Raw genomic sequence first — 14,665 nt, forward strand, 5'->3', positions numbered from 1 at the left:
GGAGTCCTCCTGGTCCGGTTGTTGTGTGCGCTGGTTCCCTCTCGCTTTTCTTTGTGCGCGCTGCTTCTGCCCGGGTGTGCGTTCTGCGTTATGCACCATTTTGCCTTTTGTTTGTGGCGCGTTGGAAGGCCGCGAAGACGCAGTCAACGAACGTATGGGCTGCAGCCGAAACTCAACTGCAGCGGGTAAAGGTAAGTGTTCTGCTTATATGCTTCGTTCGTGCAGTACGCGTTCTGTGAGGCACATAGCTACGAGGAGCACGCTAGTTTTCACGCGTAATGTATACACGCACCGATGGCCGTGGGCCAGAGATTGCCGTTTAGAGATGTTTTTCTACGTAAAGCGGAAACCACACAAACGCGATCTTTCGCGCGTGGTCCTTCGTGCGTGAATCGCGGCCTCATGGTTCAGCCACGTGCAGCGATTTTCAGGGGCTGCGTGCGCCCACGTGTAAAAAAAACTTCCTGTGAGGAACACTGAAGCGTACGAAGATCATTGGCGCACGTTAATTGAAGAGAGTCGAAGAAAGTCGTTTATAGTATCTCTATCATGTGGGCACATACAATCGCGATCGAGCCTGACCTTCGGGTATGATTACTGCTACGCGAGCCAAGGATCGAAATCGAGTTGGTCGAGCTCTAGCGCGCCATGCGCCTCTGTTTAAATGCAGAACACCTTATGAATGGGCTTAATGGGCAGTAAAAATAGTCGTAAAAACCATTTTTTCATTTTCAGTTGTAATTCAGGCCACGACATGTGCTATGACTACTATGATGGCCGTCTGCAGCTCCCTTGAATACATGGTGTCGGCACTACTGTCGTAGGTTCGTGAAAGTATTAGTCAATAAAAAGCAGACTACTTTTCGTGCACTGATCAGCTTTTTTCTGTTTTATTTCTTACGCTCTCTCTTTTTTGTTGTTCCTAGCTTCCTCGCACACCGAGCCCCATACGTCGGTGTCCGGTGGCGATGGGGCAGCTCGATCCTGTTTAGGATCGGCTCGATCGCGATCGAAAGTGCCCCACGATGGGTAGGTGCCAGCCAAGCCGTTACCGTCTACAGAAGGTTGAAGTTAGTGCCCCGGATTGCGTTGGCACAGAAAGCGAGCATACTGCACGAACAGAATGCCAAGGAAGGTTTGACGCGCTGAAAGCATGGATTGATTTGTCAGGGGGAAAAACAGTGCCTTTATCGCGAGCGTAACAATGCTGTATATTTCGCGCATTTTGCATAGCTACCGATACGAAATATGTGCCTTACTAGCTCCATTCATTTATAAGTTACTTCATCCAAAACAAAATTACCGCGTGTGTATAGAGCCCCACTGTGCTGTGCACCAGTGAAGATTAGCTGCCTCCTTAATCTGGCCTGTTTTACATGAGGCGAGCTCGCTTGCAAAGTAGGTTTTATGACAAAACACATTGTAAGTACGCTAACTACAACTTGGCTTCATTACAAATGGGGTAATCGCAACACAGCTCTGCAATGATCATTCGAGGCCCATTCGAAAAGTATTGCTTATTTTTATCAAACGACTGTAGTTGCTAATATAGCAATAAGCTTCTTTTATATTCAACAGACTTTTTGAAAATTGCTTCAACCAGGTACCGCCATTCTGCCACTGTAGCGGGGTCATCAAAAGGAAAGTCAACAAAAATTTCGGAATAAAAAATTTTTTCAAACAAGGTGATATTTTCAGACAGTTGTACAATGATGCAGGTTCATTTAGCGAAGCATCAAAGGGCATGCGTTTGCAAATTTGTTATCTGGAGGATCTTTATTGGCTACATAAGCACGACCCCAGTAACAAGTTCTGTCCTGGTTCCCGATGATGTAAAACAACTCTATTTAAGCCCCCTGCACTCCGGGATTGGTCAAATGTCAAACTGGCCACAAAACTATTCCATTTGGGGAGGGGCATGTTTGAATTTTTACCAATCAAGGAGTGTCGCAGGCTTAAATGCAGTAATTTTACAATATTGGGACCCTGCTCTAGCAGGTGCTTTCTTTACATTTCCTGTGGTTGCATGCGACGACCAGCTTGCTTTAATTTAAACCATGCATCCCATTACTAGTCAAAAACTACTCTGGACAACCGCATGATCGAATTTTTGTGCCCGCCTATAAGTCGTCCCCTAAGCTGTGCAAGATTTTGCCTCTTATAGATAGCTTGGCCACTTGTGTTCACTAAGCGCCCCATGGCTACCATTTTGAAGTTATCAGAGGTCTGAGCGACACTAATGGTTTTTTCAGAAGCATGACAATCTAACAACCAGCCCAGTGGTGACTAATCAACTTCAAATATTCTATTTTGTGGTCCAATCCTTTATATGGTATGCACAGCAATAATATAAAGCTTTAATGTGTATGTCGTGTGGGATACAGTCAGGAAAACATAATTTTCATTGCATTGTGCACTAATGCATTAATAAAATGTTTATAACAAAGGCACGTGCAAACATCTGCTTGTGCCTGTAGCATGCAAGTTACCTTACGGAACTGTCAAGGGGCTACGATTGATTACTAATAGCACCAATCATCTCTAGTTTACAGAGGAGGTCTGGAATATTTTCAAGCAAGGGTCAACGTGGACCTTGTGGCAGCTCTGGTGAATATTTGGCCACGGATGTCAACTCAGGTTTGAAGCTCCATCAAGCAAGTTATGCACTTGATATCGCAGAATCTTTTTTCATCTACTTCTTTCTTCTGAGGACACTTATGATTAATAACTGAAATCTTTAATGCGCAGGCGAGCTCTCCACATGCGCGCAAGGCACATCTGCGGCACATCGTCAGCGCAGCTGGCTCCTAGGCGCATACTTCTAAGCTAGATTGCGTGCAAACTATGTTTGCGATCATGATTTTATGTCAATTTTGCCAGACTCCAGTGCTGGACTTGTACAAATATGAGACACACTACAAAATTCATTCCAATATTCATAACACTAACATACGTTGCATAAATAGGGGCTGCTTAAAACATTTCAGAACATTTATTGCGCTGCGTGTACATGTTTCGCGTAGTCATGTTACAGATGTTGCTTCTCCAACTTCATCAGGAGAAACATTTAGCTGTCCTCATACATTCTGTGATGCCCAGTTTCTCTTCAAGAAAGATGTTGCTACGCATGTTAAAAAACACATTTTTTCTGGTGTTGTCACAGCATGTTGTTTTTTTATCTGCAAAAAAGTGTTTTCAAATCTAAAATCTTTCACTTCTCATGTAAGTCGCTGTCATGGCAGCAGTTTGTGTCTAAGGCGCCGTGTGGCACAATGTGAAGTTTTTGCTGCACCTAGCAGTGTTGATGACTGCACCGCTGTTGAACTAGCATCTTCAGACGCTGCAGACTCTATTGCGCAGTCTTGGCAAACAAGAAATGCAGCCCTGTTTTTAACGAAATTAGAATCATTTCACCTTGTACCGTCATCCGTGGTGCACAGTATCAGTGCTGAAATTCATTCTATGAATTTATTGTCCGCAGACCGCAGGCTCAATGTTATTGGTCAGATACTTCACGAACACAACATAGATGACGAAGCATCTGGCAAGATTTTCTCTGTATTAAGCAATGAAGAAACCCCTTTTAATACAGTTGGTGGTGTGTTGCGAATATGCACGGCACGACTTTTATAGAAAAGCATTTAAAATGATAGAGCCAGTCGAGATGACCTTCAAGAATGAACGAAGTATTCATTATGTGCCAATTAAGCAGTCTCTTGCTGCGATGCTTGCAGACGTCGCAGTGAAACAAGCATTAAACAAGGGTGCTGTTTGTGACAGCCAGTATCTTTCTGGCTTCGGTGATGGAACCCTTTGTAAAGAGTCTGCCTACTTACTGCAGAACAGTGGTACTATTCAGCTGCTCTTGTACCAGGATGCATTTGAAGTGGCAAATCCTCTTGGGTCGGCAAGAAAAAAGCACAAAGTTATTGGGATGTATTACAGTGTTGCTAACTTTCCTTCACACTTTGCCACAAAGGTGCATAATATTCAGTTAGTAATGATTTGCTTTGAGTCGACACTTGTGAATCTAGGCCACCATGTTGTGATGAAGACAGTTGTTGCAGAACTTAAGGACCTTGAAGAAAATGGAATTATTGTGGGAAGTAATCACTTCAAATGTGTCTTGGTTGCTATCCTGGGTGACAATTTGGGAAGCCATAGAATTGGTGGCTTCACAAAAAACTTTTCTACGTTAAGGTGGTTTTCTCGATACTGTGAGGTCACGAAGGAGGACTTTCTGAACAACCCCCATTTACTGGGGCGGCAACGCTCACATGATGAGCATAATAACTGTGTGAGCATGGCCGAACAGGGTTACTATGACTTGGCAAATGGCGTGAAATAGGACTCTGGTTTTAATGCCTTGCAGTCTTTTCATGTGACGTCTGGGCTGCCACCATGTGTTGCTCATGACATTTTAGAAGGGATCGCTCCATTTGATTTTTCACTAATTGTGAAGCACGTTGTTTGTAAAAAAATGGTTTACAGTTGCACAGCTAAATGAGCGAATCAAGAATATATCTCTAAGCCATCGGGGCGCTAATAGCAGGCCCGCAACTCTTCTGAATAACAACAGCTGTAAAGTGCGTGGGCAAGCAGTTGAAATCTATTACTTGATAAGACTGCTGCCTATTCTCATCCATGATAAAATAGTTGACTGTGAAGATGAGGTATGTAGCTTGTACTTGATTTTAAAATCTATTACTATTATAGTTATGTCTCCCAAGCTTCATATTACTCAGGTTGAGTACCTCAGAGTTCTTATTGGTGAATACATCACTGAAAGAGTTAGACTATTTGCAGCAGTGCCTCTGAGACCCAAACATCTTTTTTTGAGCCATTACCCCGATCTTATTTATCGTTTCGGTCTATTGGTTCATTTATCAACATTGTGTTTTGAAAGTAAGCATTCATACTTCAAGCGCATTATCCGAGCCTCGCAGAACTTCAAGAATATCACACTTACAATGGCGAGCAAGCATGAAATGCTTCAAGCATATTGTATCAAGCATATTGTAGGGCAGGAAATGTTATCCCTGAAGATTTGGTGCAAAAAAAGTGCTTTGAATTGCAATCGGAGATCATAGATGCCAGGATAGTGCGTGCACTTCGCTCGCAATTCCCAGCACCAGAGTCAGCATAACTAAGCCTTCAATTAACCTACAAGGGTACTACTTATGAAGCTGGCTCTGTTATCTTGTATAGTGTAGGTGCGTGTTTGAAGGCAGCGAAGATGAGCTGTTGTGTATCCATTGAACGGAGTATTTCTTTCATTGGTGCCGCTTGCACAATCGAAGAATGGGGTGGCAGAGGCCTTAAGGTGGTAACCTTCACGATTGAAGATCTGGTGTGTGTGAAATATGAGCAGCTTGTTCACAGGAGTTCATTGAATGTGTATGCTTGTGCCTCTAGGAATGTCCTGACTCTTAATCATGATGTTGACTTTGTTCATTATATGTGAAAGGAATGTTTTTTGGATTACATATACTTGGGGGAGATTTGGTCGATGTTATTTGAAGACACCTTTCTTTTTTTAAGTGCCATAGAGCAGTGAGATTTCTTGCGCCTTCGGTGTTTTCTGGCCCATTTCATAACACGTTAGTTATTCTGTAGTTTCAATACAAAGAAAACTAATTTTTGCGCGTGCTTTTTCAATACAATTTCTTACAAGGAATGTAAGCAAACAGTTTAATCTTCAAATAGCTTTTTGTGCAGCGCCCAGCTTCTGCAAAACCCTGCAGTAATACTGGACACCTCCTCTTCAACCGTGTATTAGTACTGTGATTAATGTGGTGATGATTGTTATCTTGTTTTGTGCACATACCTTAAATAAATGAAGTTACAACTTGAATGTTCCTTTCTTTACCAGAGCATGGAATCTGTGGCATCAGCAATACGAAGAATAGTTCCAGAACTCCCTGAAGAACTTGTAACTCTTGTCAATTATTTGAAGTCAGAAGGCTACCAACATGAAAAGGACCTCATTTACATAGAAATTGATGATCTCAAACCTCACTTGAAGTTGTTCTATGCACGTAAGCTCCTTCGAGGGCTCAAGACCAATGGCAATGATGGACCACCCAGCAGCAGTGGCGGAAATGCTGAACAAGTATTAACATTGTGTGCAGAATCAGCCAGCAGCTCCCAGACATCAACTGTTGCAGCCACAAGCACATCTCGTAGGTGGCTGCAGGAGTTTAAAATCAATTGGGCAGAGCTTCCAAATCAGCTGATTGCCGATTGTAAAGAGAGACAGAGGCCAAATCCACAGATGAGGCGCCGACTTGTGAAGCTGCTTGGGGAAGCAATAGCAAAACATGATCCAATGCCTGGGATGGCAGCAGTGAAACATACTGCGAGACTCGTGACTATGGAGTATCCCAAGTCATTTGCAGACATGACGTCTGCAGGGGATATCATTGGCGATGGCGCCGCTTCATTTTCCCGTCAGCTGAGCACATTCCTTGAGAACAAAAGACGGCCAAATCGGAATGCAAAGAGAACTGACAATTTGTCAGAGCAGGTTGATCAACCTACAGCAAAGATGCCAAAAGGGCCAACTGACTCTTATGGCAGTGTGGCCTGGCAGCCTGATTGCGACCAAGAAACTTGGGAAGCTCTCAGTGAGAAAAGGTGTCTGCTATTGCAAACCAGTCAACCTTGTTAGAGTGTTTCGAGGCTGATGGCAGATACATATGCTCTGCAGCGCAGAGAGATTAATGAAGGAAAGGTCACTGCGCAAAACATCCGGGAGCTATGGCCTCATCTGCTTGAAGAAACCTACTTCTTTGGGCATCTTGACACGCTTGTTGGTTTTTCTTTCTGTGAAATATTCATTCATGAATTGACATTGAAAGGACAAAAAATTGTTGACTACATGCTGAAGTTGTCCAAGAATGAAATGCGAGCTTTGCTGCTCAACGTGACATCAGTAGTAGACAAGGATGGACAGGCGGTTCCAAGATACTTCTACATCCTGGAATTACTTTGTGCTTTCCTTGGCGAGAACTACAACCAAGTAGTCTCCTTTCATCCGGCATGTTCTTTCTTTGTTTCATATTTTTGCAGTGCAAATCCCAGTAGGAGATGCTGATGGTTCTAAAGTTCTACTGCCATTTGTGTTCCTAGAGAGAGATGATTCAACTACTTTGTTTTTCCTGTTTCTTCAAACTTCTTAAAATGCTCTCGCAGCTGCCGCAATGGCAGGAAGTACTCCTCAGCTTGACTTACCGAAATGTTTGGTGGTAGTCTTGCAGATCTAACAAGTGGCTGAATGCTTTCAGTGTTTAGTTCGTGTACTGATAGTGTGCAGTTTCATTCTTGTATAGCATTAATATATGGGACTAATTATTTCAGCAATAGTTATTGCCAAATAAATTCTGTTCATTTTTATAGTTTATTGCCTATAAGCCTCAAACAAGGGCCAAAAATTTCTTTCGACTGGCGTATCCATTAGCTCGGAATTATTGAATCAAGTAAATTTGTAGTCTTGTAATTTTATACCGCATTTTCATCCATTTCTACTGAAATGATACTGTACCCGAGGTGTAGAAAGTGCCTTGATGACAGCAGGATCATTGGAAGTATGTTTATGATTTATTATTGAGATGAATGTATCTGATCACTGATGTTTTCTCCGGAGTCTAATATCATGTGGCTTGTGAATTCTCAGCATGCAGCTGAAGGGGGACTGGAAGGACTACCAACACCGCACCTTGCTGTGATTGGTGTGTATTTGTCATTTATAGAACTTTGGCTCAAAACATGGCTTGTACAGTGTATTTTATTATTCTACGATGTAACCTGATTTTGTGTAACTTCACTCTACTTACTAGGACATATTAAAAACTTAGGAATGAGGCTAGCCCTGGATGAAAGGCTTAATTGCTGCTTCATCTTATGTATGTGCAGTTTGTTTAATAGTTAAACATGATAACAATGTGCAAGTTTGGCGAGTAGTTTCCCATTCCTATTAGAGTGTACAAAAAATTTGGAACTCAGTAGCAGTACTGTTGATAAGTGGGGAGGGTGGGGCAATCTCCGCACTATAAGGTGATATGCCAGAGTTCATCGAGACTAATGTGCGGCTTTTTACTTGCCAAAAGCATGACGTTTTGCTAGAAAGCATGAACGAAGCTGAGCTTGGCTTTTCTCATCAATGTCATGGCAGGCTAGGTACAAAATGGAGGGCCACTCTGGCTTTGAAAAGATTCCTCGGTGCTTGCCCAAGTTTTGTTACCCCATCACTATTCCCCATTATTATGAAAAAACGAAGTATTCTGTCGACAAAGTTGATTCTCTTTTGTCGTGCAATATTTGTAAAGCTTTTTCCATAAACAAGTTCTATGTAGTATGTTTACATGAAGCAAGCGTCTTCAACAGATATAATTAGTGGCGTGTAAAGCACTGATAAAGGAGGGCATGTTGCACGTGTCTGTCTACTGCCAGGGTACCAAAAGGCCTAGCAACAAGACCCAGTATGGCTTTTTACGAGTACATTTGATTTCGGCTTCTCTCAGTGTACACATCGAAGGCCGTAGAGTTACTCGAATTATTGGATCACCCCTTTAGTGGGTAGCGCTTGCTTGTGACTAATTTTTTTCCTTGCAGGATCAAGCATGGGGGACATAAAGATCATTGTTGCAGTATATTCTGTAGAATTCATTTCTGCAAGAAGTCTTGAGAAGGCCATGGGCCTGCTCGGTGCCTTTTTTGTGTTCAACGTTGCGTACCCTCCCGACTGCCCCCTCACCATGGAGTTTTTGCAGAGGTAAATGAGTGAATGTGGATGATGCGTTTGATAAGCAATCGGAATCCAAGGCAATAGTGTGAGCATTAGGCTTCTTTTTTCTGAGGAAAGGCACTCGCCCGCCTTAGCCAGTGCCTGCAAGTGATCAGTTCTGCCCTGTTCCCCTGAAATTCTGATGTCGTTACATACATTTCTCTCGTGCATTTCTTCGTTCTCTGGCGCAGCACCGTGGTCCTTTTTTGGCACAGCTGTATGGTGATTTGCCAGTCACAGGCGTCTTTAGAAAGTAGAATGGCAAGATTATTGACATAGTGCTGCTTGCCAGCAGTACATGCTAACAAGCCTTGCACATTGGCTAGCTCTGGCAATTGCGAGATGAAGGTCGGACTTGATTTTAAATTGCACCCAGTTCTGGTATTCTGACACTTGCAGAACTGCGAATTTGATCATTGTCATGTGATGAATGCACCAGCCTGGCAGTTTGCATTGCCTAAACTTGGTCACGTGTCCTGTGAGTGCATCTAGATAAATCTTTTCGGTGTTATGCTTATTTTTTTGGTTGGATACTGCAAGAAAGGCGCTAGGACGAAGAACCAGATAGGATGGGCGCTACTGTCAATTATTGCTAAATGTAATGTGTGCAGCACTTTTATAAGTACCGACGTCAGGAAAAATAGTAGCGAGGATTAAGTTAAAATGCAGCTCTTTTAAGTCGCTCTACTATGTATCGTGTCCACTGGCTAATGTCCTAGTGCAACATTACAGTGTGTCTGACTATGGGTTGCGTCCACACATGTGGCACTAAGTTGCCGGATGCCTGTCTGCACTTTTACAGGCCTCAGGTTTCCTTGTTACCATTAATGCAGTGCTTGCTCTAGCCTGTGTACAATCAGCCCCGAGAAAGTAGAGCTCTCTACTTCACCTTCTGGGCACTCAACAAACCTTTTGCAATGATGAATGTCAGTTTTTTAATTTGCATTGAAACGGGAGACGTGACACATAGGAAGGACAGCTTCACAGGTACTGTCACAACCATTACATGGCACTTTCCCCTTTCACCTGGTGATCTTTTAGTGGCTGGCAGGGTTATTAGCGTCTTTTAAAAAAATTATGCTGTGACCCCATATTTGTCCAGAATTGCTCAGTAGTTGAAATGGACAGGTGAAAGATCCATCGTAAAGTCTGCTATGTCGGCACCTGAGAAGTTGGCCACCCTTTGTGTCAACAGTTGCAGTGTAAAAGAAAAAAATTAAGACATTAATCATCATGACGGGTTTGTTGATTGCTCAGAAGATTTCAGGTGTGAAATTACACTTATTTGTAGCCAAGGGCACAGAAATTAGAATGAGCATTGTGCAAATGGTAAGATGATGAGGCATGATAATGAGGTTTGTAAATGTATGCATGGCTGCCACATGTGCAATTGCAGCCTATACCTGGACATCAGGGTGTTACATCAATACTGACCTATGTATGTGGCTGACAGCAGAAAACACTGAAATGCAGCAAAATGCTCTTGCATAGTTATGGTTTCTAGACTGTGTGCATGGTCCCTGTACATGATGAGCACCTATTGTTACTAGAAATACTATACGATGTGTATGTGCAATTGTGGGCTGTTTTTACGAGTTATAATAATGGTTACATTTAAGTGCATCATCTATTGTTAGTGCATGTATATGTAGCTATTTAAGCGCACTAGTAGTGTGCTCACATTTGTTGCTACCTGATTTTAATCTCGTCTTTTCATTTCGTAATACTCTGTATTGCAGAATGTAGTGCAGTTCACATTCATGGCATTTAACGTGTGTAGGCAGAGTATGTGATTGACACAGTTTATGTAGCATGGATTAATTCTATGCTCGTTTTGTTTCCAGGTACCTTGGGCAGATCAACCCAACGAAAGGGCGCGGCAAAGGCAGGGCCTGCGGAATCGCACCAAAGTTGCTGAGCCTGCTGAAGGCACTTTAGTTATGAATAAATGTGCAAGTAGAAATGTAAATTTGTTTTTGTTGCATGGTTTATGAGGTACTGTCCACTGCAGGTGACTGTCATGTGGTCAGGTTCACCACACTATATATTGACACAGAATTATGTTGAGACTTGTCGTGTTGGGCCATCATACTGGCAACACAGTTGCATTTCATGTTGACAAGCCAAATTTTGGAATGGTTAAAAGTCTATTCGTTTCGAAATTACAGCCCCTGCTATTATCTTGATGGCCAAATACTGTACTGACATTTATAGATAATTTCAAATTTGCAAAAAGTCTTGAAGTCATAAAAACCGTTTTAAAATTGACAGCTTGCCATTGCAGACAATCAGTGGTATAATTACAGTTTGGCTATATTTTCAAATCGATAAAAAAGACATCGAAGTCAGCAAAAAACATTGTCATTTAGAAATGACAGCTTGCTGTAATTGCTACGGTCAAATGCTATCAAACTGAGAGTTTGGCTGTATTTCACATTGACAAGAAAAACATCAAAATGATGGAAAAACTGTCATTTAGAAATGATGTTCTGCTGTCACTTTGATGGTCAAATGTCATCAAATTGACGGTTCGGTTGTATTTCAGATTGACAAGAAAGACGTCAAAATCATGGAAAAACTGTCATTTAGAAATGATTTTCTGCCGTCACTTTGATGGTCAAATGTCATCAAATTGACGGTTCAGTTGTATTTCAGATTGACAAAAAAAACATCAAAATGATGAAAAAACACCGTCATTTTAAAATGACTTGGTGCCATCATTTTAACGGTCAAATGCTTGGAAATAGAGCTGCCAAGGTATTTCCCGTCATTTTGACGGATTTTTTTTTACAGTGTAGATACCTCCACGATTCTACCTGAGGTATGCTGTCCGAGCGATAGTGTAATTATATATATAGAGGGATGTTTGTTTTAAAAACCAGCACGCTGCTTTTGTGCGCATTTAATACCAAATTTAATGTATCTAGCCAAACCTCGAGCGCATTGAGGTAATCCTTGAGAACGATATAGGGCACGAATGTCTGCTGCAGAAGCAAAGAAGGCTATGTCGTCTGCATAAACATTACTGTAACATCAGGGTGCACAGGAATGTCGCACATCAGCAAATTGAATAGAAGTGGCGAAATTGCACAACCTTGTGGCACGCCTCTGGTTTGGACATAGGTGTCTGAGGTGAAGGAACCGTCAGAGCAAAATAACTGCCGTCCTGTTAAAAATTCACGGATCCATGCATAAATGTAGTACGCACGGCACGTGTAATAATGCCCATTTAGAGAGAAGGATCGAATATTCCACACTGTCGTACGCTTTAGCAATGTCAAGCGTCACTAATGCTGACACTTCTTTCTTGCGCATAGCAAGGCGGACTCTGCTCTCTAAATCGACATGGGCAGACCAAATGGAGCATCCCCGGCAAAAGCCAATCTGGGCAGAGCTCAATGCGTTCACTACTGAAACATGCGCGGATAGGCGGCTGCGCACAATTCTTTCTATGAGCTTTACCAAATTGGATGTTAGAGCTATCGGCCGAATGTTATCAATATGGAAGCCTTTCTTTTAATCTTTTAAGAGCAATATTATTGTCGCCACCATCCAGGAGTACGGCAACCATGCAGTTTCCTATGATGTATTGACCACGTCGAGAAGGTCCTCAGTGATGTCTAGCACTAATATTTTCAACATACCGACCGTAACACCATCCCAACCTGGAGCTGAGGATTGCATTAAAGAAACCGCAGATGTTAACTCTGGTTTGTCAACCACAACATTGTCTGAGCAGGGGTAGGGGGCGAACAGAGGGACTCTACTCTGCTCCTGAAAACGTGAAGCAAGCCCTTCAGCAACTCGCTTTAACTCATCTTTCGCCTCATGTAAAGAGAGCACCACCGGGCTGGTTAACTGCATGGCAGAGGAGCAGAGGTGGGCAACCTCTGAGGTTTCGACCTCATGAGGTCAACCTCAACATCAAAATGACCTCAACCTCACGTCTTGAGTTGAGGTTGGAGACGGCTTGAAATACTGTGAGTGAGGTCAGCCAATCAGACCTAAACCTCACGCGTGAGTTTGAGGTTGAGTGAGGTCATCATTCAGCGAGGTTGAAATTTTGAGGTCGAGATTTTTGCAGTTGCCACATCTTACGCCGACGAGTGTCGCTTCGGAAGCGGAGTTACAGCGCATCACTGCAGTGTTCATGCAATGACGCTTGGTGTTAGGGTTCCACTGTTTGGACAACCGGATGCCACAGTTCCCTCTTAGCGGCCGGTGCTGCAACGTAATGTCCGTTCAGTCCGAGCCTACAAGAAGACGCACCCCTCTTGTCTTCCCGGAAGGGGTGTTGCAGTCACAGCACGTCACTCTCTCTCCTCCTTGCACCGATGGCATAGCACCTGGCTGCCTGCCGGTCGGCTCAACCTCCCGGGAGCGCGCAAAGCACGTAGCTCACGTTGACCCGCGGTAGCTTTGTTTGATACCGGAAACAAATAAGTTCAGTCCAACAAGCATGCAATAAATTTGTCGCAGCGCGGATGGCCCAAAGGAAGACTGCTTCGTCTTCATGCTCGTTGCCGGCGCTGACGTTCAAGAAGGCGTACAGTCTCATCTTGACGACGCGCAGAGATACCGGAGTCGTCGAACCACCCCCGCCTTCCTGACAGGGACACGTGCGCCGCCGTGATTGGCGCGCACGTCGTGCTCAACTGAAGATCTGAGCAAAATGTGCAGTGAAAAGCTCAAGCACCTGTTTCCTGCACAGATAGCTGCTTTGCCTTTTCACTGCGCATTTCGCTCAGCTTCTTTCCCAAAGACTGCAAAATTATCTTCTCCGAGAATTCCCACCCCTTCTTCGCGGCCGTGGTCTTGGTGTAGGCTGAAATAGATAAAAACCATAGTTAATTAACACATGACAGATTATAAGTGCTTGTCATTTTCAGTATATCTTCCTTTATATCTACTTCAGCCAAACTATTCCATGCAGACATGTATCAGTTTAACTGATTCTGTACAACTAAATGACTTGAACGCGCGCTTTGAAAGTAACTGCTGCAAAATAAATTATTGTATATTTCAGCTCTGTTTGTGAGCACTTATTTTTCTTCAAATGAGCAAAGAGCAACAGAACACAATAATTAATATCAGATATAGAGGCCCGGCGCTTTGATTTAAAAGCATGCACATCTTCTATGGAAGTAAAATCTGTATGTGTGGGCTCAACAAAAAATTGCTTAATGATTGGAAGTACTTTTTTATTCTCCTGAAGTGCCAACGAGCAACACACGTAGTGTCGTGACAGCCACAGTTTCAGTTTTCAAACGTATGGTAACACATGTGCATGAGGTTTATCGTCCCAAAGCAACTTTGGGATATTTTGCACCGCCAATCCAAAGACCTTCACTACAGCACCTCTGATATGCAATTTCGACCGCAGTGTATTTTTTAAAGTGCACTATCATCGCTCAGTACTTTCCCAGAAATTTAAGCCCTAATATAACCTTCTTATACTTCTGAAAAGTTTCTAATATGACAAGTTTCCAATTAACACATTCTTGATCTGGATGCAGGCCACTTATCACCACAAACTTCATAATATCATCTGCCTGTCTAACTTCCTGCTACCTAAGCTGTGCTTGCCTTCATTATCTTCAAATCAATTCCTTTACCTTAAATGACCATGCATTGATTATTTTGACTTGGAATCATACACCCTGCTCATTCAGACAAATTTGGAAAAATATTGATGGTGTAAGCCTGTGCCAATCAATACAGATTTGCGTGTACACTGGGCAGGCTTTGGAGAAACAGCCAGCTGATTTGTCACAAAATGATAAACAATGCATCACAGCAACAATTAAAGCATATCATATATCTTAGCACTCATAATCCACCTTGCTCATACAGCCAGTGCAATCAGTTAATTTGTCTCAT

At 42.8% G+C, this 14,665-nt stretch overlaps 1 protein-coding gene across 1 annotated transcript; it reads left to right on the forward strand.

Moving 5' to 3' along the window:
* On the forward strand, window positions 1–13,810 carry LOC144116284 (uncharacterized). Its single transcript, XM_077651021.1, has 4 exons — window positions 1–191; window positions 2,546–7,730; window positions 8,614–8,773; window positions 10,630–13,810. Exons 2-4 carry the CDS (start codon window positions 7,631–7,633, stop codon window positions 10,721–10,723), a joined length of 354 nt encoding a protein of 117 aa, XP_077507147.1. The 5' UTR covers window positions 1–191; window positions 2,546–7,630; the 3' UTR covers window positions 10,724–13,810.
* The last annotated feature ends 855 nt before the right edge of the window (window positions 13,811–14,665 follow it).

This window comes from Amblyomma americanum, chromosome 1 (assembly GCF_052857255.1).
Source record: "Amblyomma americanum isolate KBUSLIRL-KWMA chromosome 1, ASM5285725v1, whole genome shotgun sequence".
Classification (NCBI taxonomy): domain Eukaryota; kingdom Metazoa; phylum Arthropoda; class Arachnida; order Ixodida; family Ixodidae; genus Amblyomma; species Amblyomma americanum.

What these genes read in the sequence shown, in the direction of transcription:
- LOC144116284 (XM_077651021.1), top strand. Translation starts at nt 7,631, where the DNA reads ATGTTTTCTCCGGAGTCTAATATCATGTGGCTTGTGAATTCTCAGCAT. An exon ending in ACCGCACCTTGCTGTGATTG is followed by an intron (nt 7,731 to 8,613) that starts GTGTGTATTTGT and finishes TTTTCCTTGCAG; the next exon opens with GATCAAGCATGGGGGACATA. An exon ending in ACCATGGAGTTTTTGCAGAG is followed by an intron (nt 8,774 to 10,629) that starts GTAAATGAGTGA and finishes TTTTGTTTCCAG; the next exon opens with GTACCTTGGGCAGATCAACC.